Source organism: Balaenoptera borealis (genome assembly GCF_965194805.1).
Source record: "Balaenoptera borealis genome assembly, chromosome: 11".
In the NCBI taxonomy this organism is placed as follows: domain Eukaryota; kingdom Metazoa; phylum Chordata; class Mammalia; order Artiodactyla; family Balaenopteridae; genus Balaenoptera; species Balaenoptera borealis.
The window spans coordinates 97010938-97037812 of record NC_138868.1 but is presented as its reverse complement, the minus strand read 5'-3'; the positions used below and the strand labels follow the sequence as shown (position 1 = coordinate 97037812).

Here is a 26875-nt window from a genome sequence, read left to right as displayed (position 1 = left end):
GAACAAAACTAGACTATATAAACCCCTCTAAATTACCCGAATGAAAAGGAACTTAGTTTCCACCCAGTGATTTCTATCCCACATGCAGGGAGTATGGTGTGGTGGTGAAGAACTTGGGTTCTGCAGACAGTCAGCAGTAAACGATCACACATAAATGACTCTGAGGAGCCAAAACTTTGGTGGGAGTCAATTTTAATAACTTGGGGGGATGTAGGTGAAATAGCCTACTGTTAGTTAGAATAGTTCATTTAGGTACATGTACTAATTTTGTTACACATATTTTAATAAATAAAATATTAATTTAGAAATATTGTTTTAAATTCCACTCTCGTTTCACAAAAATAATTTTCATTCAAATTCATCTTACAGATCTTTGACCAGAACCACCACCAGCCTTCCAGAGCATAGCATCTTCACTTCAAGTTGCCTGAAGTACAGACAATTTTGACTCCAAAACTGAAGCTGCCAGCAGAACTTTTACCCCAGATAACAAATATACACACATGTATACACTGAAATCGTTGTTTTATTGTTTGCTACAACCATTTACCATACTGCTTTTAAGAGATCTTCAAAACCTATTTACAATGACATCCAACATTCCTGGTAAGTCTTTTACCAGGAATAATGTGTGTTAAATCCCTTTGCTATTAAAAAAAACAACAACAACTGCTTCTGTCAACTACGCCCTTAAGGACTCCAAACTAGTACTGACTGAGGCTTCAGGTCATTGTGCCTTCCTTTCCTCAATAGTACCTACTGTTCAAAATAAAACAACAGAGAGAGCACCTTGTGACATGAAAATCTTTATAAATACTCTAAGCTGATTCCTTGCTGGGGGTTAAGTGGGGGGCGGGGGGGGGGACACTTAATTATAAATATGGGCAGATACAGTACCTGGGTGTGAATCCTGACTCTGCTATTTACTAGCTGTTTAACTCTGGGCAAGTTACTTAACTCCATTTGTAAAACAGAAATAGTATTACCTACCTAATAAGATTATTGTGAGGATTACATGAGATAAAGCATCTGGTGTATTTAGTTCTGGCACACAGTAAACACTCAATTAACCTTAGCTGTTATTATTATTACTAGTAGTATGTGTCTGATTTTATTTATAAAATGAAGATCCAAGTTTATGGTTAGGTTTACTTAACATTTTTTCCCATTACTCACTTAATAACAAATAACAAATAATAAATACAAATGTAACAGATTTGTTACATTTATTAAGTACGCTGGAGTCAGACGAGCCTGGGTTCAAACCCTGACTCCAACATAGCTTGGTAACCTTAGGCAAGTTACTAACCTCTCTGTGTCTCAAGTTCTCTCACCTATAAATGGGAATAATAGCATCAGCACCTACCTGCTGAGATTGTTGAGAGAATTAAATGTGTTAACACATGTAAAGCTGCTAGCACAGTGTTATCTGTTGTATTAGGTCCTAGGTACTCTACAAAAGAGTGAGGTAGGGGACTTCCCTGGCGGCACAGTGGTTAAGAATCCACCTGCCAGTGCAGGGGACACAGGTTCAAGCCTTGGTCCAGGAAGATCCCACATGCCACGGAGCAACTAAGCCCGTGCACCACAACTACAGAGCCTGCACTCTAGAGCCAGCGAGCCACAACTACTGAGCCCGCATGCCACAACTACTGAAGCCTGCATGCCTAGAGCCCATGCTCCGCAACAAGAGAAGCCACCGCAATGAGAAGCCCGCGCACTGCAACGAAGAGTGGCCCCCGCTTGCCGCAACTAGAGAAAGCCCGCATGCAAAAACAAAACCCAACACAGCCATGAATAAATAAATAAATAAATATTTTTAAAAAAAGAGTTGAGGTAGGATACATAGTCAACCTAGTACAACATTATACATAACAATGTTTTAAGCACTGTAAAACACGAGGTTGGGTATTCATAATTCCTGTCCTCAAGAGTTTAGCTGGAAGGCAAAATACATACATGAAGCAGTAAGCCATATTAACAAAGCTATCTATTTACCTATAGACAGACATAGATACATATACACATGTGTCTATGTACATGTATATATGTATGTGTGTATATATATATACACACACACAGATGTAACATATAAACATATAGTTAAATAAACAGATAGTCCATGTAGGAGAAGGTGGGAAATATTTGCATTTTCAAATGAGTTTGACCCCCTGTATTTTAATCTGTTTATTCAACAAATAATTAGCATGCCTGCTGAGTGTCAGATACTGTGTTGGGTACCAGATATACAAATATAGATCAGATAGTCCCTACCTTTAAAAAGCTTCATCTAATGCAATGTCACTAGAGCCAAAAAGGGGAAAGACGAACTACACTTCTGTAAGAAGCCCATCTCCAAAGCCCTTTACCCAAATGAAATCTTCCCAGTTGAGAGTCCACACGTTACCTTAGACCGTCTGGGAGAACTTCGTCTGGTTTGGAAGCACATACACTAGACGAGGATTCCGGAGGATTGGGAGCAGTGGCCACCACGCCAGCTACCTCAGATGCCGCCATCATGCTCTGCACATTCAGAAACAAAGTACAGGCTACAAGTTCCAAAATTTCAAAACAAATGTATCTCACCCTCTCAGAATGTCCATACAACAGAGTCATATCAGGAAAGAAACACAAAGAAAAAGTTGGGCTCCAGGAGAAAACACTTAAGGGTATTCTCTAGTAGGATATTAAAAGAGCCATTACATGCAATAGGTCCCAAGGGATATCAATCCTCAAACGTCACTATATATATTTATGTGTGTGTGTATATATATATATATATACACACACATATATATATAAATATATATGTGCACAAAGCTTTTCCACTTTAGGAGAAACGCAGTCTCACAGACCATGAGAATCTTCCAAATGATCCACATGCCTACCTACCTTGCCTAGTATCATTTACAAAGGATGTGATTTTGGGCCTAATATCAATAATAGCTTATGTTTTAAGATCATTTTATGGCTGTTACATTAAAAGCATTCTCCATTAATTTGGAGATGTTCGTGTGAGAGAGAAAAAGCAATATTTTATTGGGCAATCCAAGTATCTTTCCCTTTTACTCTGGGCTCCCCACAGATGGGAAAAGTCTGACAACCACTGACTGAGGAAAGTACAGACTCTTTAGAGTTACTAGAGGTGCCAGAGTATGAGAATCTTGGTTACTCCAGCATGAAAATGAGAAGCTGAAAAACACGGTAATCCAAGTAAGAGATGTTGCAGGATAAACTCACGCCTTCTATGGTGAAGAGGAAGAATAAAAATGAATATTGGGGCGGGGGGGGGCGGGTGGTTGGTGGTGTAAGACAGGGTTAGTTTAAATTCTTTTTATTTTAATAGCATCCCAGGTACATCCCTGACCCTCCAAGAGCGCATAGGGCAGGCATGGAGGCTGGGCTGTATCCACACTTCAGTCCCAGGCCGGAGACCCCCTGTGCCTCAATTTCCCTCATCAAATTATACGAGGCTCCCGGGAGAAAATGGGCCCCAGATCGCCATTACTGCTCGCACAGGTGCAAACGTCCTGCCCCATCAGAGCCCGGGCCGGGGGTTCTTGGCGCCCGGGAAACGAAACCACAGGGCACGGGTCCTACGTGCGACTCCGTGGCTGAGAGCCCAAAGGGGAGAGGGGCAGGGACATCTGGCAGAAAGCTGCGGCAGGGGGCTTTAAGTCGAAGGAGCCAAAGGAAGCCCCGCACCGCAACCCGGCGGCGACCAGACGGCGACGCTGGGAGCGACGGGTCCTCGGGGGGAGATCGGGGGACGGTCGCGAAGGGGACAATGGGGGGAAGCGACGCCGGTGGTCCCGGCCGCCCACCACAGGGGGCTGGCCCAGCCTGCCGCTTCCTCCGGCCAGAGCCCCTCCGCACCTTGCCCTCGCCCCCCGCCAGGCTGCCACCCCCGTCCCACTTCTAGGCCGGGACCCCCGCCCCCCATCCCCGCAGCTCCCTCCACGCCCCCCGCCCCGACCCCAGCCCCTCGCGCCGCAGCCCCCGCCCGCGCGCCCGCCCCGCACACACCTCCCGCGCCGCGCCCCCGGGAGGGAAGGGGGGAGGGACGGGACTCACCTGAGCGGGCGGAGCGGGGGGAGGGGGCGGCAGAGCCTGGGGGGAGGGGTCGAGCGCCGGCCCGCGCGCGACACCTCCCACTTCCGGCGGCACGAGCGGCGGGGGCGAGGCTCGGCCGGCAGAGGAGAGGCCGCGGCGGCACTGCGCCTCCCCCGACGGCGCCCTCTGGCGGCCGGAGCTGGCACCGTCAAGGGGTCGCGGACGCCGCGGAAGCCGCTAAGATACTAGTGGACTCTCCCGGGGCGCAGGGACTAAGGGAGATGCGACCGCGAGAAGGAAGGAGACTTGGTGGAGGGAGGACCCTCTCTAGGAAGGTTACAGGGAGAGTCGGGGTCATGACGATCAGAGGAAGACGAGGAACGAGGTGTTTTTAAAGGTCGCAACCGAGATGCCCTTTCTAGAGGACGCCATGAAGGAGAGGACCGTCCCTATAGAGAAGGTCCCTCTTGAAGATGCCCCGAGAACTCGGGGCGGTGGGCCTTCGCGAGGAGCACCCACCACACCCTGCTCTCTCAGTGGAGGATGCCCGAAGGAGCCGGTCCCCTAGAGCCGGTTGCTCCCGGCTGGGCGGGCCGGCCGGGGGACCCGTCGCTGATTGGCTGCGCCGCCGGGCGGAAGTGATGCTACTGTCACTGGCTTCTCGGGCTCCCGGGAAGCCGCGAGTTTCCGGAAGGAGGCGGCGGCAGCAGCTGCGGCCAGGCGGGTGAGTTGAGAACTCGGTGGGGGCGGGGCATCGGAAGTCCGGGTGGCCTAGAGCTGGGGGGCAGCTGGTGTCTGAGGATGAGGAAACCGCACAGAGGGCGCCTTCAGTCCCGGCGTGGGGGAGCCCAGGGAGATGGGGCCACGGAGTCTTGGATCCAGGATAGTGTGGGTCCTCTGAGGAGAGGGGCACATTGCACGGGGCAGTCGAGGCCAGGGAGGGGGAAAATCAATGAAACTGACCCCGGTACGCAGCCTGGTTTCTAGGAACAGGGTGTAGAGGTTGCGAGGAGGACAGTCTCTTGGGAGCGGAATCTTGGACTCTGGGCTGCCCGTATCATTCCTCTTCTCTCTTGGCACCTCCGAGCTGTAAAGACACACCTAGCAGTTGGGTGAAGTTTGAGATCTACTTTCAGAGGGTATTTAAGGTTCCTTCCCCAGAAGCCTAGGGTGAGGGCTGGGGTGGGGTTAAGGTACTGCTCTGCCAGAGGGACCGGAGAATGTAGTGGTCAGGTTTCTCCTCTCTTCCGGAAATCTATGGGCTCTACTGAGATTGAAGGAGCCTGCCTAGTTGGGTCACTATCAGGCTATCTAACAAGATTTTTGTATGCACACTGGGAAGGACACCTGAATATCTTGGGACAGTCGAGGCTGCTGGAGGGCAGGGAGGAATTTGCCTGGGAACCTCAGAGGAAAAGAGAGAAGGAGATATATAGATTTGGGGAGAGAAATGTTAGGTGGCGGAAGTCCCCTTCTCCCTTTCCAAAGAGACTTTGGTAAAATACCCATGTTTCTGTAATATTTTGAGACTAATCCATTTGCGTATGTGTGTGGGTACTAAGCCCTACCTCAAGGTGACCCCCCCTACACCCCACCCCCGTAGAGAGCAGATGCTTCTGAAGCCCAGCCACCAATAGGGACACACATGTTCTGCCACCCATTCACCTGTCTCTGTCCCCACAGTTGCCCACCAGTTCTAATTTGGCCCTTCTATCAAACCATGGGTGGCAGTCCCAGGTTTAGAGCTTGAGCCCTCACTTCTCAGCCGACTTGCTGAGCTAGTGACTAAGAGTAGCCCTTTAGTGCTGCTTTCCAATCACCCCTTCTCCCCAGCCTGTTCAGCAAGGCGTGAGAGGCAACGCCTCTCACGTTGCATGCTCGGGTTTTCCCCATTTCACCCGCCTCCCGCCTACTCTTACTTCCCCTGGCATCCTTCACAGGTACAGAAATCAGGAAGTTAGCTACCACCCAGACTTCTAGGGAGCAGTACCACCTACTTTTTCAAGAGGGGTTTTTGGTAAGAGTTCAAGCCCTCTTCTAGGCATCTAGGAAAGAAAGAAAAGAGGATGGCCTGATGTTTAGGTCGAGAAGTACGGTTTCTGGGTTATGTACTGATCTGGCCTTACTGTACCAGTTTGGTTCTAGTCTGTGACCTATTTGAGATTCCTGGAAATGATGCTTAATCATTTGCAGTTTCTTTGGTCATGGGTCCTAGAGTTCATGGCCAGCCTCTGCCTGCTCCACTGGGTTTGGGAGGACACCATTTCTTGTTTTCTTGGGGCCTACAGGTCTGCAGTCTGTGCTTGGAGTCACCACTGCTCACAGCGAAAGGGATGCCTTTTCTCCGTGTGCACAAAATGAGCGAGAGGTGGTTAGCCAGACCAGGAGCTCAGCCTCACTCAGGGTCCAGGTGGGAACGGGGCCCCACTGCGGGGAGTTAGCCCTCAGGACAACGGGACCAAGACGTCAGCTGGGGAAAGATTTCTGTCCCCTCTAAAGAAGGGAGGAGGGTCTCTTCTAAAGAATGGTCATGACTCTGCCAGGAATTTGCAGGAGTCCTATGACTTTTGAGCCCTTTTCATGGCAACAGTGGGAAAGAGCAGCACAGTGCCTGTTAGCAACTAGACATCCTGCTTGATTATCTAGTGATAATCATGCCACTGAGGGACCCACCGGGGTTTGTGCTGGCCCACACTGCCCCTGGGGGCTTATCCCTGTTGATCAGAGATAACTGTGAATAACAGGAGAGGATCACATGTTTAATGATTTCAAAGGCATGGCTTAGGGATTTCCAGGTGTGCCATGTTATCGTGCTCTTACCTCTGATGTCCTTTCTCTTTGCAGTTTACTGCTCTGATGCCCAAGGGGAGGCAGAAAGTGCCACACTCAGATGCCCCCGTGGGCCCCAGGCCCACTTGCCTCTGCCTGGAGCTAGCCGGGCTCTTCCTACTGCTTCCCTGGGTGATGGGCCTGGTGGGGGCAGGTGGGCCTGGGGCCCAGGGTCCGGGGGGGCTGAGCTGGGCGGTGCATGTGGACAGCCCAGAAGGCGAGAGGGAAGAACAGTCGCTGGAGCAGCGGGCAGATGCCCTGGCGCAGGCGGCAGGGCTGGTGAATGCAGGACGCATCGGGGAGCTCCAGGGGCACTACCTCTTGGTCCAGCCGGCAGGGCACCGGCAGGCCCCGCAGGTGGAGGCCGTCCGGCAGCAGGTGGAGGCCGTGTTGGCCAGGCACGAAGCTGTGCGCTGGCACTCAGAACAGAGGCTGCTCAAGCGGACCAAGCGCAGCGTCCACTTCAATGACCCCAAGTACCCGCAGCAGTGGCACCTGGTGAGTCCAGCCCTGCAGCTTCTGGCTTCAGGTGGCTAGGCAGGGGGTACCCGGTGCTTTAGTGGGCTCTTGTCTGTGTTACTCTTCAGTGGCCCCCATCCTTTGCCTGAGGAGGCATTTCTGTGGGCTTCCACAGTGGGCTTCGTCCTCGGGCTCCACCTGCCCTGTGCTCACATCCAGAGAGCCGGCGGGCTGCAACGGCAGGGCGTGGGTGCTGGGACCAGGCTGCCTGGGCCGCCTGCCACTGACTAGCATGTACCTTTGGATGCACTGTTTAACCTCTCTGTGCCTCAGTTTCCCTTTCTGTCAAATGGAGATTGTAATGGTTATGGTTATGGTTAAGTGAACTAATGTACTTGTGCCCACATGGGAAACACTTTACAAGAGTTAACTAGTAACGTTATATTATACGGTGTTAATATAATGTATATCATATGGCCTACGAATTATATTATCCAACCCTTGACCCTAGCCACCATCTCACCCTTATTGCCCATGAGTGATGCCAGGCTTTCCTGGAGACCTAGGCTGTGGCAAAGCTCTCACGTGTCCCTCCTTAGCTCTGTCCCCACCTACCCTTATTGGTCTACAACCTCTCTCTGGCTCCTTGACGGTGGCCAAGAGTGCACAGGGGCTGCTCGCTGTAACTTGTCTCTCTATGGGCTATGCTGCATGTCACTGGATTCCCAGGGCTCAGAGGATAGTTCCTGACCCCGTCTCTCCTGCAGAATAACCGGCGGAACCCCGGCAGGGACATCAACGTGACGGGTGTATGGGAGCGCAATGTAACCGGGCGAGGGGTGACCGTGGTGGTCGTGGACGACGGTGTGGAGCACACCATCCAGGACATCGCACCCAACTATGTGAGTGGCACTGGCACGACCCGTCCCACCGCCGGGCCTCACCTGATTCTTGATGTTCCCTCAGGCCTGTCCCCTTTCTTAGAGGTCACTGGGCCAAATACAAGGGCCTGGAAGGTGGGATGGTGTTCTTCATCTACTCCTTTTCTGCAGCCAGCCTTCCAGCCTGGTAGCTAGGACACAGGACTTGACTCCAACTCAGCAAGGGAGACACTTCCTGGTTCCTGCTGCCACTCCCTGCCCTGGGGAGTAAGGAGTGGCCCCTGCCGGCAACTTCCCTCTCTGCACAAGTTCCTTAAAGCCTGACTTTTAGGTAGCCCCATACCTCTTTTATCCCAGGCTTCCCACACCATGGAAGCGGCTCCTAGGCACGTTTCTATAATGGCCAAGAGAGAAATTTTCCAAGAGCTGCAGCGCTTCTCAGTTTTGCCTCAAGGTGTCCTGTCCTCATATCTCACAGCCCATGTGGTTTGCAGAGATGGGCCCACAGTGCTGGCTTAGAGTCCCCAAATCCCAGTTCCCCTCTCTCCCTGAGCTCCAAGACCTGACCCCTTGTAACCAGCGAGTGACCACATGCCCCGCCCGTCCCCCCCCACCCCCCACCCCCCACCCCCCGCCTTGTTTCAGAGCCCCGAGGGCAGCTATGACCTCAACTCTAATGACCCTGACCCCATGCCCCACCCGGATATGGAGAATGGCAACCACCACGGCACGAGGTGTGCGGGAGAGATCGCTGCCGTGCCCAACAACAGCTTCTGTGCCGTGGGAGTGGCGTATGGGAGCCGCATAGCAGGTACCTCCAGTCCGGCCTCGGTACACTCCTCCTGTGACAGCTGCCCATCCTCTGTCCCTCCCCCATGAATTCCAACCCGACTTTATTTCACTCTCAACACACAGCAGAAAGCAAAGGTTAAGCTTATAAATAGGTGTCTGCAGGACATATCGGTTCATTGATTTTTTTCAATGCACTGTGTTTCCAACATGTTTTTAGCAGTGAACCCCACTGTATAAAACAGCTGAAAGTACGAAATGCTCTGGATGGGAGATGGAGGCCCAAGCCCCACCTACTCAGAGGACTCTTCCCTTTTTCTGATCACGGTTATGCCCTGTCAATGCTCAGCTCATTGTGATGATAACTCCTTGTACTCATCCAGGCTGTATTTGTATTTTAATGGTTTACCAAGTGCCTCCTGGTCTCCCCTTCCTCCTTGGCCCCCCCCCCCGGGGGGCCGTGGAGGCCCCTCTCCCTTCTCCCAGCTCTCCAGTTCCCAGCCCTTCTGACGGTCACCGTCTGCTCCCCATCCTCTAAGGAGAGCGGAGCAGCCCCGGCCCCCGCTGGGGTGGTTCTGTGGCTCTTCTGCCTCTGAGTCTTTGTCCATCGAGGCAGAAGGTGAAGGGGATGAAGGGGGACACGCTGTCCGCGTGACTCCTCATAAATGCTTGGGACCTGCATTTCCGAGGTTGGAATAGATTGGCTGTATTCCTCTTACACTCCAGCAGAGGTCAGCAGCCCTCTCTGTGAATGGGGCTACAGAGGGAGCCAGAAACCTCCAGGGCCCAAGTCCCTTCTGAAAGCTCCGTTCCGCCCTATGTGGTCACCAGGATGTGACCCACCCCATTTTATTGGGTGAGATTCGGCATCCATGAGAGGAGTAATGCTAATGAGTACCATCTATTGAATACCCTCTGTGTGTCAAGCACCACTGCAGTGTTTTACATGATTCAGGATGCACATAAGAAGGGAACCTTGGATTCCCTACATTCTAGGCTCTGCATCTTCCCACCAGACCCCAGGATCCTTAAAGTCTAAGATTTAGCATGATGTTAAGATATATTTCTGGACAGGTACATGCACATGGTATAAAAATTCAAAAGATCCAAGAACACTTAGAGGGAAAAGTAAGTCTCCACAGGGGGGCCCCCCAGCACCGAGCTCCCTGTCTAGGGGACCAGCATTATTGAGGAGCCGGTGTGGCCTTCACCGCCTAGGTATCCGGGTACTGGATGGACCCCTGACAGACAGCATGGAGGCTGTGGCGTTCAACAAGCACTATCAGATCAATGACATCTACAGTTGCAGGTGAGGCAGAGCCAGGAACAAGGTGAGGGGGCCAGAGGCTCGGGCACTGGGCGAATCCTCCAACCAAAGAACAGCAGGATGGGCTGACTCGGGCAGGTCCCAGCAGGGCTCTCCCCACTGGGTTCAGCCTGTAAGTCCACTGCCCTCATTTCTCCAGACCCACAGCGTCTGGGTTCTCAGTCTTAAGCCCCACGTCACCCCAGTAATCAGGTTGCCACTCGAGGAGTGCTCCATCCTGCCTCGTGTTTATCTGTTTATCAAACTCAGAAGGCTCTGGAAGGAATTGGGCATTCCTTTCCAACCACAGCGGAGCTGGCCACCCAGCACCAGGCCCCATCACACCACCCCCCAGAAACACACCTGCAGCTCCAGATTGCGGTTATGGTGGGGAGGGGGTGGTTGATAAGGAGGAGCTGAGGCGGGGCTGCCCCCCCAGCATTGATGGCACCTGCTCTTCCCCAACCAGTGTCTCCTGTAAATGCATGGCATTATCCACATGGACATTTCCTCTCAGAGAAAGAGTAGAGAACTCCTCAGACCCAAGAGCTTTCACAGATACTTCCTTCGCTGGTGCTCTGCCACCAAGCCTAGCGTTAGATCCCTAGGTCCCATCCATCTCTACCACTCTGTACTCCCCGGGGACCTGAGAAAGGGTTTTTAGGGTCAGGTTAAAGTAGTCCTAAACTGGGAAAGTTTCCAAGGACAAGAAGAACTTTAGCACGTACTTCTGTTTTCCACTTTGGAGTGAGGGCTGGACCTTTGACCCCTATGTCCTTTCATCGTGGGAGTCCGGAGCTGGAGCCCTTGGGAGGAGAGGGAGGACCCAGGCAGAGGGATGGCCAGCTGAGGCTGGGGGGCCTGGGTGGGCAGCCACGGCCTGGCTCTGGCTCTTCCCACTGGGTATCTCTTAACAGCTGGGGACCAGATGACGATGGAAAGACGGTGGACGGTCCCCATCAGCTTGGGAAGGTAACTGGGAACTGCGTGGAGACTCTGGAGACCTAGGACCCCCTCTTCATTCTGTTCCTGGAACTGCTCCCGCCCCACCCCCATTTGCAGGGCCAGACCTACCATGTAGCCCTGGCGCCTCCTTTGGGAAGAGCACTCCTGACCTGGGGTTGGGGGAGTGTGGAGGCGTTCTTAGAGAGAAATGGAGCAGCGCTTTGAGATTGTTTCGCTCTGGTTTTGTGCTTGGCTCCCCGTTTCTGGCCCTACCCTCTCTGATAAGCAGAGCCCATCCTTCATACAGCTGTTCCACTAACAGCCTCTTCCCCTTGAGTCCATCTCTAAATCTCTTTCTCCCATGTCCAGTGCCCTTGGCTTTTTTCTTTTCCTTCTAGAAGGGGAGGAAAGAGTGAACGGCATGGAGGTTGGGGTCTTCCTATGAACTCCTCAGCTGACCCGGACGTTTTGCTCCTCAGGCTGCCTTGCAACACGGGGTGATCGCTGGCCGCCAGGGCTTTGGGAGCATCTTCGTGGTAGCCAGTGGCAACGGGGGCCAGCACCACGACAACTGCAACTACGATGGCTACGCCAACTCCATCTATACAGTCACCATAGGTAGTGGCCTGGTGGCCCCGAGTGTGCACGTGTGCTCACGCCTGTGTGTGTGAGAGAGAGAGACAGTGGTGAGGGGACCGTGTCTCCGGGTGTGTGTGTGTGTCACTCAGTGGTGAGGGGACCGTGTATGTGGGTGTGTCCCCAGCTTCCGTGTGTCTGTCTAAAAGTGTATGCATGATCTTCTCTTCTCTTCAGGCTCTGATAGTTAGGAGGGACTAGCCCTGCTCTCAGAGGATGTCAGGACTTCCTTAGAAGTCATACCCCGGAGCACTTTCCACCCATCATCTGGGATACCAAGCCCCCCCCCACCCCCGCCTCCACTCCCCACAGCTGCTTAGGCCTCTGCTTTGGCCTCTCTTCCATGGGTCCCTTCCCTCCTGCTTGAAGCCTTCCCTGACCCCCAAATGCCCTTTACCTGTGCTCCCTCCCATAGCATTTACCATCCCGGTTGTTTTTATTTACTTACCGGACCTCCTCCCTGACTCTGGGCTCCTTGAGATCAGGTCTGTGCCCTTCTCCCATGGCCCCCATGCCTCACACAGTGTGCGACTCACGGTAGGTAGTTGATACATGTTGAGGAAAATGCATGTGCGAATGGATGAGTAGGTATTGAGATGGAACGCCCCCCAGTTTCACCCTGGAGCCTGTTGAAAGAATGGTCTTAGGGCACAGAATACCCTCTGCCATTTGAGGCTGCCTGTCCTGGTGAGGAGTGTGGGTACTTGAAGGACTTGGACCACTGAGATCATTTTTTAAACTCAGGACAACCCCCCCGGGTGATAACTCAGAGATGACTCTGATGTTATCAGGCCCTTATCTCTGCTCCCGTTTCCCCTACTCTGTCCCCAGGTGCTGTGGACGAGGAGGGACGGATGCCTTTCTACGCAGAGGAGTGTGCCTCCATGCTGGCGGTCACCTTCAGCGGTGGGGACAAGATGCTCCGAAGCATCGTAAGTGCCCCCCGCCGGGCCCTCCACTCCTGCCCCGGGCCCTCGGGTTCCTCTTCCCTAGCAGATCTGTGTCCCTTAGGGTCTGCCCCTGTTGGAAGAATGGAGCTGAGGACTCTAAATATATCTGTGTAAAGGGTTTTTATCTTTAAAAATTTAACTGACAAATATGCATGTTATCATAGGAGTCACTCTATCACATTGATTAAGTATCACATTGATTGAAATGTCTTCCTTTGGTAGAATATGGTCTTTGGCTAAATTTCTGTGGCCTTTAAAAAAAAAGGATCATCATTCCACTGCTATGCAGCCCTTATGTAAATACTGTGAGCTCTGGTCCTGTTCATCCTTGGGAGTAAAGCTAGGGGTTGTCGGCACTGAATGGGCGGGAAAAGGAGTCAGGAATGTCTCAGTCAGCCCGAGAGACAGCTCTTTCCTTGGAGCTGGAACTGGAGCCACAGCAAACAAGAGGTTGGAGCAAGGGAGTGGAGTTGCTCAAGCTGTGGGAACCTGTGAAAGAATTCAGGGTCCAGTGCCTACACCCAGCTGGCTGAGCTCCATCCCGTCATCCTAGAGCTCCCTGCCTGTCCCCAGTGCCCCTAACAGAGTGATACGGGGACAAGGGGCTCTCGGGCAGAGCTGGGCTGCAGCCAGGTGGTGTCACATTTCTCCAGTGGCTCCGGGTTGGGAGCGCTCTCCAGGGCCATTGGGAATTAGGCTGCTTCCTCTGGGTCAGATTCACTTTCCCAAACTGAAATTCTGTTTTGCCACTAAATGACTTCTGGTCAGCACAGTGTTCTAAGGCTCGGGGTCCGGTGACCCCAGCCCCTTTCCCCACCCCGGGAGAAGAAAAAAGGGAGCTGACTAAAGTAAGCGTGCAGGAGGCTCCGCTCTGCAGACGAGGGTCTGGGTGCAGAGGGCACTGCCCACGCCCACCCCAGGCCAGGCTGGGTTGGGAGGAAGAGCAGGGACATCCTGGCAGAACTCTTAGGAACCCGCTCTACCCGGCCCCAGCGAGGGACCACGAAGGCTGGCGAGCATAATGGTTCCTCTTACTGTGCGCTGCCTGCCTTTCTCCTCCTGACGCAGCTCCGCATCTCACCCCCACCCCTACCACGTTCCATCTGAGCTATAATTTGTCCGGAAATGAAAAGAGAGTTTGTTTAGCCAGGCTCCCATCTTTGGGACGCTCTTGGCTTGGAAACCGGTTGCCAGTTTCTGTTCAATTACCAGCTCGGTGGGGCTGCCTTCCTGAGGGCGGGCACGGAGGTACAGGCTGCCCACCGTCTCCTGCCCAGAGCCCTTCCCGGCCCTTTCCTGTGGCTGCCCGGGGCTCCTGCCGCCACAGGCAAGTTCACGGGCCTCACAGCTACACACTAGACTGTCACTGTGAGGCTGTTTCCGTAACAGGAAAAAATCAGTCTGCTCCCTGGCACAGACCAGGCTTTCCACCCTCATTGAGACTTCCACTTGGAGAGTTTTTGCCTCCTCTTCCGTGCGCACGATGTCTGAGTGAAAATGACATCTCTTGGCAGCTGCTGTAACAGCTGGAAGGCGAGCAGTGAGTACAGTGGAGAAAGGGCAGCTCTTGGGAGAAGTTAGCACCTTGATATCTGACCCAGGAGAGAAGCTTGGAAGAAGATTTTCTGGTCTTACCTTGGGCACCGCGTGCCAGATCTGGAGGGCCATGGCCTGGAGCAGATTTAGGCAGGGCCCCCCTCAGCTAAACCCTCTGTGGCCCCAGGGTGGATTAGAGCGTGAAAAGAACTGGATGCCAGACTGATGCCGCGTCTCCCAGACCCCCGCTGTCACCTCCCACCTCAGGACCACAGGTGGAGAAGGGGGGACTCGTGGAAACCACCCGAGGCACCAGGCCCAGCGCAGGGAGGCAGCTCGGCCTGTGGATCGCCCCGGGCCAGGGTGGGCAGAGGGTGTAGATGCTACACCCATGCTGAGCCCACGGGTGGGCAAGGGGGCAGCTTCCTCTCCCCGGGAACACACTCCCTTTGTTCGCACTGATGTCACTCCAGGCCCTGTCGCTGAGCTGCCAATTTGGATTTCCTTGACTGGTGCCGTCACTGTTGTCCCAGCTCCAGCTGGGGCCCAGGAGCTCCCCGGCCACTTCCTCTGTCTCCAAGGGCTGCGGGGGCTGGAGGGGCGGGGCTGGGTGGGTGGAGGATTTGGGAAGGGGTCACCAGAGGAGCCGGAATCAGGAAACCATCCTCTGCACGTGAGGCCTCTCCCCTCTCTCCAGCTTCTTTCCGCCCCCTCCCCTGCTGTAACCAGACCCGCAGAGTAACTCATTCTTCTCAGCTCTCCAGAGATTCTCTTGTTAGGCGAAGAAGGAGGAAAAATCTCCTTCGTCCGACCTGCTAGACGTTCAGCTCTCGCAACGGAAGGGCCCCCCCCCAACGGAGGCTCGCGCTGAGGCCCAGCCCCACACCCCTCCCGCCACAGCACCTGGGAACTCAGTCCCTAACCCAGTCCCCGTCCTCTCCATTCCGCTTCCCAGGTGACCACAGACTGGGACCTTCAGAAGGGCACAGGCTGCACCGAGGGCCACACGGGGACCTCAGCCGCGGCCCCTCTGGCAGCCGGCATGATAGCCCTGATGCTGCAGGTGCGGCCCTGCCTCACGTGGCGTGACGTCCAGCACATCATCGTCTTCACAGCCACCCCGGTGAGATCCTCGCAGGTGGACAAATGGCCTGGCCCAGCCCACCTCAGACTTTCGGTCCCAAGGACTTGGAAGTTTCAGGAGGCTTCAGATTCTAGGTGTCCCAGGCGTTAGGTGCCAAATCCCGTCCAGAGTTGCACGTGCACGGAACAAGGGTGGGGACCCCATCAAGACCACAGACCTAAATTCACTCGCACCTGTTCTGCTGCTGCCCTTTTACCTGCAAAGGAGAGCTCCGGCTGGGCTCCTGACTCGGGAGCCTGTGGCTCCTGGCTCCCTCTCTAGAAACAGGCCACTGGGCTGGTGACATCACAGGCCTTTGCCCTTTTGTCCCAGCTTTCCTTGGGGAATCCATTCCTAGCAGCCTTGGTGGGAGAGTCTGGACTGGATCAGCTAGCAGGGCGAGCAGGGAAACTTAAAATCCGAGAGACTAACCGGGACCCCTGTCCTCTCAGTATGAGGATCGCCGCGCAGATTGGATCACCAACGAGGCTGGCTTTAGCCACAGCCACCAGCACGGATTCGGCCTGCTCAATGCTTGGAGACTTGTGAACGCAGCCAAGGTGATCAGGTGTCCTGCGTGGAATGACGAAGGGGGTGGGGAGAATGCCTAAGACACTGCCTGACACATCGTAGGTGTTTAATAAATGCTCGTTCATCTGAGACCCATTTTACAAATGAAGAAGCCGGCTCAACACTATAATTAAAGTTTCTAAGCTGTCGGTGGAGAGTAAATGGGACCTGAGTATCGTTTGGAACCCTCAGGGTGCTCTGCTCCTCATCTGCCGTCCTGGACACAGCCTGTCCTTGCTTTGGTGCCATAGGGAGCAGTCCAGGTGGTCCGCAGGAGCCTCAGGAGCGAAAGGAGGTGGTGAGGAAGGGAGAAATAAAAAGAGCAGTGCCCTAGGGGTCAAGTAGATGAGAGTGGGTGTGTGGGGTCCATCGTGTTTGTTCATTCGCCGTCCCCCCTTCCTTTCATAGATCTGGACGTCTGTCCCTTACTTAGCTTCCTACGTCAGCCCCGTGTTGAAAGAGAACAAGGCTATCCCGCTGTCCGCCCGCCCCCTGGAGGTCCTGTGGAATGGTAAGCAGTCAGCAGAAAGGGGGTTAATCGTGGGCCTGAGGTTTGGGGCGGGGTGATGGAGAAGCTAAACTCATCCTCCCTGCCGGATCCTACCCCCTTCCTTTAGGAGCTGAGCTCCAGCCAAACCTGTGGAGTTTTCTTTGACCATTTTAGGACATGTTGCTGCTTCTGAGTTGGCTGGCCCCCCGGCTGCTTAAACGAGACCTTTCTCCTGAGTTACTGGTGGTGGAAAGGAGCTGCCGAGCAAGCGATTAGGAAGGCTGGTGGGAGGGCTGGGACTGGGACCTGGGAGACAAGGCACGAGTTGAAAGACGTTCCTTTGACTTCCATGCTAGGAACTTGCCAGACGATTCTCTGCAACCCGGTGGCCTTTGGATGGAGTGAAGGAGTTGAGAATATCTTCCTTTGATTCTCAGGCCTGTCTAATACAGAGAGAGTCAGCTCGGGCCTGTAGGGGGAGGACAGAGCAGTGCCCAGAGGGCCCCCTAGACTGTGGTGGCCCTCCCTCTGCCCACGCGTCCATCACACCTGGGGCCACTAGGACTATCCGAAGGGGTGAGGGCCGTGTGTTGTCAGTCAGAGATGTCGTCTTACGTTGAGCACAGAGGTTGAACCCCTTCCCAGAGAAGAGGGCAGCTGGATTGGGATACTTGAGCAAGAGGGTCTTCTGTCTGCAGATTTCCCGGACTTCCCACTGGGGAGTTTTCCCTACCTCCAGTTCCTTGGGGATGTTTTTTCTTCAAGGATTTTTGACAGGCAGAGTTATTCACTAATTTTTGTGAAGATTGGAGCATGTCATACTTTGTACCCAAATGGAACTTTGTTTTCGCATTTCCCATTCTCCTAGGAAGTGTTCAAACCAGAACAATGGCAAGAGGAGGAATGGCCAAAGATGGGAGCATGGAGGGGAGAGTGGGGACGGCATCCCTGGGGCAGAGGTTTCACTGGGAATAGTCCCGTTGTCTCTCTCCCTAACCATGTCCAGCACTTGCCCAGTTTCCCCTCTACGTGGAAGGAAATCCATGGGCCCAGTTCATTGCATTTTCCGTAAAAGGAATGCTATCTTGGAAAGGGCATAAAGCATCAGCCAAGGCAGAGAAGTGCAGGAACATTCCCAGGAATGCAGTTGAGTAGGAACCTCGGGGCTTTGCACTTGCATGTCTTGGGGACAGTATGTCTTTTAACTTTTACCTTCCATCCAGGGCTGCTAACCCGCAATCGCATCCATCAAATGAGGGGGTCGACCTAGGGTCCTTCCCAGCTTCATCATCTTCTGCTTCCCACTAACCAGGGATGTTCCCCGGCATGTCTAACAAACTTCCCTCGGTATAGAGGCATCTGGCACCTGCTTGTTTGTCACTAGGAAGCAAGAGAAAGAAGGACAGGTTGTCCTGGGCAGAGGAGAGTGGGAGGTGGGGATAGTGGGGAGAGAAGGATGGAGAGAAGGGAGGTGAAGACTCAGCGAGTTTTGCTAATGGAGCCCTTCGTTGGTTTGGAGGGCAGCAAGTGGACTGCTGATCTTCAAGGTCAGCAAAGGTGTCTTCCCCTCTGTTGTGACTCCATTCACCCCTGAGCAGACAGAACTGAAGGTCCACGCTTGTGGGCGTGCTTGGAGGCTGCAGAAAGTCCAGTTCACGTAGAGCTGAGCAACTTAGTCCCGGACAGTTAGTAAACCTCTTTCCCTATAGCCAAGCAACAGTCTTTCCCACCAAGACCTGGGTCAGTGGTGGGACCCAGGTCCCACCAACACAGCGAGTCAGTGTCCAAGGGCTGGAAGGTGAACTTCTTTGTAAGGTAGAAGGAACTGAACATCCCTGAGATGGAAAAGGGGTGCAATACCACTAAGACTCTGGAGCAGTGGTGTCCAAGAGAACTTTCTACAATGATGAAAATGTTCTCTATCTGTGCTGTGCAATTCATGTGAGGCTATTGAAGATTTTAAATGTGGCTCGTGTGGCTGAGGAACTAAATTTGTGTGTTATTGTAATTGAATTTAAATAGCCACATGTGGCTGGTGGCCACCTTCTTGGGCAGGGCGGCTCTAGAGCAAGACAGGAGGAGGATGTAGGGGGAAGGGGATTGGAGCCCCTCGGTTCCTTTAGCTCTGACTCTGGGTCTGAAATCTCTACCAGAGGGTGGGAGGGAGGGCGGGGTTTGGGAGGAGTATCCAAAACACAAGGGAGCCTGTGTGTATTTACAGAAGATTCCTGAACACCACTTGCAATTACCCTTTTATCCTTGTTTGCAGCCCGAGTGCTGGCTCCCCCTCTGGCCATGCTTGCGTCCTGTTCCTTCCTGGCTCTGAATCTTCCTCTCCTGCCCAGTCTTTCTCTCCCCACTGATTCCTCCTTCTGCCTTCAAACACCCTCAGAGCATCTGTTAAGAAACACCTTTAAGTCCCTGCCCGCCTCCAACCAATAACCTTTTCAAATGAATTAACCAAAGCAATTGCTTGCCTTTATCACACCCTCTCCACCGCTGAAGACTTACTTCATCACTCACGGCGCCCGTCTCCTGCTCAGACCCAGGGGCCAGCTCACAGCCCATCCTTCTCAGCCCTCTTGTTCTCTGACCGGATTAACGAGACCTGTGTGGCAGCCTCCCTCCTCCTGCGGCTGCAGTGACCTCCTTTGCTCCATGGCCCTCTTCTGGCTTCTCTGCCCAAGGAACTTGGTTTTTCTGTTCGCTCTCCTCACTACTCCCAAACCATGAGTACCTTCTACGACTCATTCCGTGTTCTTGACCCTCCCTCTACATTTTCTCCCTCGACGGCGCAGCTGTGTTTATGGCTTCAGCTGCCACCTCTCCACAAATGATTCCTAGATCAGCATCTCTTATTCTGATCCCTTACCAGTGAGAGAGGTAGAGATTTTGCTAGCTTCCACAAGATTATGGGCAAATAAATCCCTGGGATCTTCGGGGCGGGGTGGGGGTGGGGGAGGGCGGTTGAAAAAGACCCCAGCTTGCCAAAGGCAAAATAATATGATGATCATCGTCAGCTAAGATTTGAGTGCTTTTTTATGTGCCAAGCACTGGCTTGAGGATTAACTCATTTAATTCTAATAAAATAATTCTCGTGTTGCCACACGGCTGGCCGCCCAAGTCCCTGTACACCCCAGTAAGGAAATGCATGTAACGTGCCACTCCGTACACATGCTAACACAGACAAGCACTCGCAGGGCTCTTTTTGGATTCCATTCTGTTCTGTCGTGCTCTATAGCGTGTCATTTACTCTCTGTTAGGCCCTTATCTTCCATGTTAATGCTCTCCTTCAACTATGCCAGGAATATTTTCCTCCATCTTTCTATTCCTAAATCGCTGTGTGCTGTTGGATATCCCATCAATACATTACGTTTAAAATGTACAGCATCTTAGATTTCACTATCGCCTATCGAAAGCCAGCTTGCTTTCCAAGTTTCTCTCATTTCTGTCGGTGCCATCACATGAGATTAAGAACCCAGGAGGAAGAAGAGGTTTGGGTAAGGACTATGGAGTGTGAAGAAGTGAGGAAGAGAATTTGGGCTCTGCTGTGTTTGAGGCTTCTATGCAACATCTAAAGGTTGTATTCCGAAAGCAGCTGAATAAATACGTTTGAAGGTCTAGACTGGAGGTAATGGTTTGGGAGTCACCCGCATAAAAATGGAAGAGACAGGTCTGGGAAAGAAGGAGATCACTAGGGTTGGGGGTAGACAAGGATAAAAGAGGACCTAGGACACAGGCTGACATTAAAGGAGTGGACAGAGGAAAGGGGCCTCAGAAGAAAACTGAGAAGAGATGCCTGAGGTTGGAAAAAGAACAGGAGGATGGTGTCACTGGAATCTAGGGTAGTTCTGATGGGAGCGGGCAAGCGGGCAAGGACTGAGGGCATCCCTGGTTCATCAAGGAGGCCGTTGGTGACCTTAAGAAGAATACTTTGGGACTTCCCTGGCGGTCCAGTGGTTAGGACTCCGTGCTTCCACTGCCAAGAGTACTTTGTTTCAGTCTGTTCATGGGGGCAAAAGCTAGACTGCAGTGGGTTGAACAATTCGTGGGGACAGAAGAAGATTCCTGGTTAAAGACGGTGAATTGAACACGTGCTTTTATCTCTGCTTACTCCCAAAACCTCACCAAAGTGAGAATAAAGGAATAAAAGCGGTATAAGCACAAGGACAAAGAGAATGAGAGGAGGGCACAGCAAAGGAGAGATTGCAGCACATTTTTGGAAGACAGAAAACGAGTGGAGAAGTGGGCAGGGCTAAGAAAGTTGCAAACCAAATATCTGTAAGGGTGAGCCTAGGCAGCAAGCTCGTTCATGCCTCAGAATCCCCAAAGGCTCAGGACTCGGGGGCCGCATGCACTACAGAAGACAGAGATGAGGTGTGAGAGTAAAACGAGAGATCAATTAAAAGGTAGACTCCCAGGTGTCTTCTCCCATCCTTAGCAGCCTTTTCTGGGCAGGAGTTGGGAAGTTTATTCTCCAGAGCCCGGGGCCCCAGGTACAGCAGAAAATAAGAGACAGAGAGTGTACCTTAAAATGATAAACCATGAACTATGACGGGGACACGTTACAGATAAAGAAACTAATTCTCATAGCTAGTAAATGGCAGAGCTGGGATTTGAACCCAGGCTGGGTGGCTCCAGAGCCCATGCCATTAGCACCAGCAGGCACAAGAGTTGAGAAAGGGTTTATTTCGCCGGCAGTGAAAGCACGGAGTCCTAACCACTGAACAGCCAGGGAATTCCCCCGTCTTTCTTTGCTCGGTTATCCACGCTCTCACCGGCTTACCCTTAGAATCAAGCATTTTAGCTGGGCTTCCTGTCACCTGTTTCTTCTTCCTACTCCGATTCAGCCTACCCACAGCTATTAAGAGTAACCTTCCTGTAGCACTTTTTTTTTTTTTTTTTTAAACTCTGTCCTTGCTCGGTAATCTCTAATAGCTCTCAGTTGCTTGTTTAAAATAAAGATTTTAAAGCCCTTCCCATGCTAGGTCCCCTGCCCATACTTTCATATTCTCTCTGGGTTTCTTCATCTGTGAAATGGGTGTGCTGCTCTCTGCTTTGCCTGTCGGCATGAATTAATGAAAGGAAAGTTGCTTTGGAAAGAATCATTTCTCATTGCAGCCTAATTTCTTAATATTCCCCAATTGAGTCTTCTACTTCAGTAGTTTGGTGGGGTTTTTTTGTTTGTTTGTTTTGGGGTTTTTTGACTTTTTATTTTGAAATAATTGTAGATTCACAGGAGGTTGCAAAGAAATGTTCAGGGAAGTCCTGTGCACCCTTCTCCTGATGTTAAATGTTTTAATTCTAGGACAATAGCAAAACCAAGAAAATGATATTGGTCCAATCCAGAGCACTTATTCAGATTTCACCAGTTAGACTCATATTTCTGTGTGTGTGTGTGTGTGTGTGTGTGTGTGTAATTTTACCACATGTGTAGCCTTGTGTAATCACCACCACAGCCAATATCCAGAATTATTGCATCCCAAGACTCCTCTGTGTCACCCCTTTATGGCCACACCCATCCCCTCTGCACCATCCCTAGCACCTGGCAACCACTAATCTGTTCTCCATCGCTACAGTTATGTTATTCATGAATATTATGTAAATGAAATCACACACTGTGTATCCTTTTGATATTGGCTTTTTTTCATTCAGCACAATTTCCTTGAAATTTATTCACTTCAGTAGTTTTTTTTTTTTAATTTGTATTTCCTTCAGTATGAAACTTGTTCATGTCCACCTCTGCCTTTCTACATGCCATTTCCCCTTCTAGAATACCCTCTACCAACACTCTCCACCAATCCGTATTCACTTCCCCCTTCAGAGTGTGTCTCACGGCTGCGTGCCTAAACCCATCTGACTCATCCCTGTTCTAGCATCAGTTATGTAGACCGCATACCATATCATTTTCCACTTGCACATAGAAGGCAGAGACCATGTCCAACTTTTCTTTTTTTTTTTAACTTTTTTTTTTTAATTTTTATTTATTTATTTACTTATTTATTTTTGGCTGTGTTGGGTCTTCGTTTCTGTGCGAGGGCTTTCTCTAGTTGCGGCAAGTGGGGGCCACTCTTCATCGCGGTGCGCAGGCTCGGTAGTTGTGGCTCACGGGCCTAGTCACTCTGCGGCATGTGGGATCTTCCCAGACCAGCGCTCGAACCCGTGTGCCCTGCATTGGCAGGCAGATTCTCAACCACTGCGCCACCAGGGAAGCCCCCAACTTTTCTTTATATTCCCAGCAACTAGCACAGTGCCTGAAATGTAGGAGGTACTCAGTAAGTTATTTTTTGGGTGAATGAATGTCGGAAATTGCTCCGTTTGGTTCTTCCATTGTGTCTTGAGTATGTGTTGTCCTCCCAACTGGACTCTAAACTAGATTGTAAACTTGAAAGCAGCAACTGCATTCCATTTACTAGTGTACACGAGGTTCAGTCAGGGTTGCCAAAGATATTTGTATGTGTCTTCCATGAGTATGTTCCTTTGTCTGTTGGGGTGAAGTGAGGGCGTAAGTGTTTGTGGGGCTGGTTTCCCAGCTGCCCAGCCTGACTTCCCACAGTCAGCAGGATGGACCTGGAGATGTCGGGGCTGAAGACCCTGGAGCATGTGGCCGTGACAGTCTCCATCACTCATCCACGACGTGGAAGCTTGGAACTGAAGCTGTTTTGCCCCAGTGGCATGATGTCCCTTATTGGCACCCCCCGCAGCTTGGACTCGTACGTACACGTGCCCTCACCTGAGCTCTCTCTGCAACAGGGGCCTTTTCCAGGAAACGATATGGGAGGAGTGGACACTGGCACTGTCCTAAGCTACCGTGGCACTGGCTTTGTTACCTGCTTTGTTCAAGTGCTTACAGTGTGCTCGGCACTGCACTTGAAGTGTAGTTTCTTTAATCCTAGTAAGGACGATGCAGGGTAGACTTTGTAACCCTTTACAAATGAGGAAACAAGTCACAGAGCTAGTTAAGTGCCTGAGAGAATAACAGTAAGCCTAGACCTATGGGACTCCCAAGCCCGTGTTCTCTCCACGTTTGCTTTTTCCACTACACTACGTTGACACAGGTCCCTCAGCCCCCGAGATCCCAGGGGCAAGGGCCAGCACTTGAGGGCCCCTCATGGCACCCTCCCGATGGCTGTAGCTCAGACAACAACCGCTACTACAGTAAGAAAATGCTTTTGGGCAAAGGGGTCAGTTCCCTGCTCCATGCCTTCCTCTGTCTCCTCTGTTCTTGCCCCAGGGACCCCAATGGCTTCAATGATTGGACCTTCTCCACTGTGCGGTGCTGGGGGGAAAGAGCGAAAGGGACCTACAGACTCGTCATCAGGGATGTAGGTAAGCCTGCCTGCCCCCCACCAGGGCCCTGCCTTTCATGATTGTCATCTGGTCCCTCTGGATCTCAGGGTCCCCACAGAAATTGTCCCAGGTGGAATACATAGGGTTGCCATCAGACCAAGAGGGTAGATGCCAAGACGTATGCCCCATCCAAAAAAACGGGCATTGATACCTAGAATTATTCATTTATACTACCTCTCATATTCCTTGGAGAAGTGACTGATCCATTTTTCCTCAGGATAGCAACAAAAATTCCTTGTTGAAACCACATTTCAAGTTCTTTCACATATAACCATCCTCCGGCCAGCCCTGGTAGGCAGGTAAGGGCAGGACTAATTTTCACCATTTTTTTTTTTTTAAAACTGAGGCCCACCCAGAGGTTTGAAGTGACTTGTGTGAGGTCACACAGTATCTCAGTGAGGACTGGAAATTGAACCCAACCCTCCCAACTTCCAGCCAAGTTAGGTGTTCATCACCAGACTGGTGGTTTTCAAACCTTCCTTTAATTTAGCAGGACTTTTTTTTTTTTTTTCCCCAAGAAAAATCCCAGCTGAAACCCCAAAATATGAAAGAGGCAAAACTTCTCCACTTGGGAGTGCCACCTTTCACCTCCGCCTTTCCGTTCCTAAGGGCACCCCGAGAGGCACGTCTGCAGTACCCTGGGGTCAGTGGGACACAGTTAGACAACTACTGTGGCCGCTCATGTGGTCTGAGTCCCTCTGGGTGGCGGGGTGGGCAGGGCCTCTGCTGTCTGTGTGGCCAACAGCGGGGCGTGGCTCACGGACCGCCCCGCTTGCGGCTCTAGGAGATGAGACGTCCCAGGCCGGCATCCTCCGGCAATGGCAGCTGACCCTATATGGCTCTGTGTGGAGTCCAGTAGACATCAGGGACAGACAAAGGTAGGTGTAGACACATGTGTCAGAGGGAGGGGGACTCACGGCGGCAGGGGGAAGGCCACTTAGGGAGTGCCACCTCCCTGGGAACCCACAGCGTGGCCCTCCCCTGTTTGCTATGGGGCTTCCCTCTGTCTGGCTGTAAGGTGGGAGGATGGGCGAGGCCGGCAGTAGAGGAACCAAGCTGAATAGGGCATCCTCGTCTCCTTTCTTCTCCACAGGTTACTAGAAAGTGCCATGAGTGGGAAATACCTGCACGATGGCTTCACGCTGCCCTGCCCTCCCGGGCTGAAAATCCCAGAGGACGATGGTTATACCATCACCCCTAACACCCTCAAGGTACGAGGGCCAAAACCCAAGCTGCAGGGAGGCAGGAATGTCCTGAGGGATGTAGTCCTTGGTGGGAGACTCAAGGTGACTTGGGGAGTGAGGGGTTGGGAAGACCTAGGTCCCCACTCTACAGGCTAACTCTCCAGGGCATTCCTTGTGTGGGGGGAACTGGGGGAGTGGTTTGGGGTGGGAGAGGCAGCCCCTAGGAAGAGAGAGAGTTTCTGAGCTCATTGTTCTGGGAAACCACCCTTACATAGGTGTTTGACTTTCCCCCAGACCCTGGTGCTGATAGGCTGTTTCGCCGTCTTCTGGACCATTTACTACATGCTGGAAGTCTACTTGAGCCAGAGGAATGTGGCCTCTCACCCAGTTTGTAGGAGTGGACCCTGCCACTGGCCCCAGCGAAGCCAAACAGCCAAGGAGGAGGGGACGGAACTGGAATCAGTGCCCCTTTGCAGCAGCCAGGATCCAGGTGGAGTGGGGATGGAGAGCGAGGGCCCTCCCGCCACCTCCGAGCTCCACGGCCCAGACCTGCTGGATCAGGGGGACTGGAGCCTATCCCAGAGCAGGAGTGCCCTGGGTTGCCCTCAGCACCTGCCCCCAGACCTGCTGCAGGGGAAGGAGGCGCAGATTTGCTGATCTCGGGCCTGACAGCCAACGTGGGAGAGGCTCTAACTTCCTAAGACTGGGGAAGCTTGGAAAGCTGCTCCGCAGTCCCAGAAGCTCTGGGGAGAAGGCAGCCCCGATGCTTCCACCTGGGACCAGAGGCCTAAAGAGCACCCTCTGGCTAAAGACCACACTCAGGGAGGGCAAGGGCCTTCAGAAGGCACAAGCGGAGCCGGATTACAGTCTCGCAACAGCCATGGAACCTTCCTCCAACCCAACGGGAGTTTTTGGTGAGAAGGTCTCGGACAAGGGATTGGGGCCCCTGCTGGGCAGGCCTCCATCCTCGTTTCTCCAGGGCAGGCCAGTGGTGTTGGTCACAGGGACCCTCACCCACACATGGCCAGAAGAGCATCTCAGCAGAAACATCACTGGGGTCACTTGAGAAGAGGGTTTAGGGGTGGAGGCTGGGAAGAGCCCCGGATATGCCTGTCCTTTTAATGACCCAGGGCCCAGAAACAGCAGACTTTTCCTCTCTCCCCCTCACCTCCCAGCCTAAGCCTTGGACCTTGGCCATATGGGCATGGCAGTCAACCCTCAGCTCAGCACACATGCCCTGGAAGCAGCTGCCTCCATTAGCCCTGATCAGAAGCCAACCTTGAACACACCCCCTGACCCCTTCACCATCACGCCCACCCTTCATCCTGAAGGATCGGTACGACGCGCCTGGCAGGGCTAGGGCACATCCTAGGGGAGTCTGCAGCAGGACTGGGGCAGGTGTCGGATCAGCCACTGCCCGCCCCTCTAGCCCTGCAACCACCCGTCTTCCTCTGCAAAGTGCTCAGGGAAATGGCCTTGCCTGCCGGAGGCCAGTCATCTGCCTGGTGGGCTGCGACTCTTCCTCCCATTCTTGGCCTCCTCCCTTCTTCCGAGCTAGTTGGTGGATTTGAATTTTTTTTTTTTTTAACGCTTAAGATTTGGTTTTCTCTTTTCACAGCAACATTTTGTTGAATTTTTTCTGCACAGCTTTTCCAAAATAAAAACCTTCCACACAGTTCTGCCCCTTCCCATCTCCTTTCTGCCGCCTCCCCAAAGCTAATGCACGTCTCCAGGTTGCTCCTCTTTCCCTTCAGTCCCGAGATTCACTCTCCTC

At 52.6% G+C, this 26875-nt stretch overlaps 2 protein-coding genes across 9 annotated transcripts in view; one reads left to right on the top strand and one right to left on the bottom strand.

The window, feature by feature from the left end:
- The window catches only part of RNF214 (ring finger protein 214), a 49843-nt gene extending 45637 nt beyond the window's left edge, over nucleotides 1-4206 (bottom strand). For 5 of the 6 annotated variants that reach the window (XM_082339756.1, XM_082339758.1, XM_082339759.1 and 2 more), the window contains exons 1-2: nucleotides 4075-4206; nucleotides 2408-2523 (exon numbers count right to left, since the gene is read on the bottom strand). In XM_082339756.1, the coding sequence (XP_082195882.1) occupies nucleotides 2408-2520 (113 nt within the window). In that variant the 5' untranslated portion in view covers nucleotides 2521-2523; nucleotides 4075-4206. Of the gene's footprint in view, nucleotides 1-2407; nucleotides 2524-4026; nucleotides 4046-4074 lie in introns of those variants that run through there. The other variant, XM_082339757.1, reaches the window with a different exon arrangement.
- A 460-nt stretch (nucleotides 4207-4666) lies between these two features.
- On the top strand, nucleotides 4667-26776 carry PCSK7 (proprotein convertase subtilisin/kexin type 7). 3 transcript variants are annotated; one of them, XM_082339753.1, is made up of 17 exons: nucleotides 4730-4777; nucleotides 6342-6463; nucleotides 6898-7380; nucleotides 8109-8243; nucleotides 8868-9033; nucleotides 10230-10320; nucleotides 11235-11289; nucleotides 11742-11880; nucleotides 12730-12830; nucleotides 15340-15507; nucleotides 15960-16067; nucleotides 16486-16588; nucleotides 23124-23280; nucleotides 23802-23896; nucleotides 24702-24795; nucleotides 25011-25128; nucleotides 25396-26776. In XM_082339753.1, exons 3-17 carry the CDS (start codon nucleotides 6910-6912, stop codon nucleotides 25756-25758), a joined length of 2364 nt encoding a protein of 787 aa, XP_082195879.1. In that variant the 5' UTR covers nucleotides 4730-4777; nucleotides 6342-6463; nucleotides 6898-6909; the 3' UTR covers nucleotides 25759-26776. The 3 variants fall into 3 exon arrangements, with proteins under 3 accessions (XP_082195880.1, XP_082195879.1, XP_082195881.1); XM_082339754.1 differs by lacking the exon at nucleotides 6342-6463 and having other exon boundaries at nucleotides 4667-4777; XM_082339755.1 differs by lacking the exons at nucleotides 4730-4777; nucleotides 15960-16067.
- Nucleotides 26777-26875: the final 99 nt, after the last annotated feature.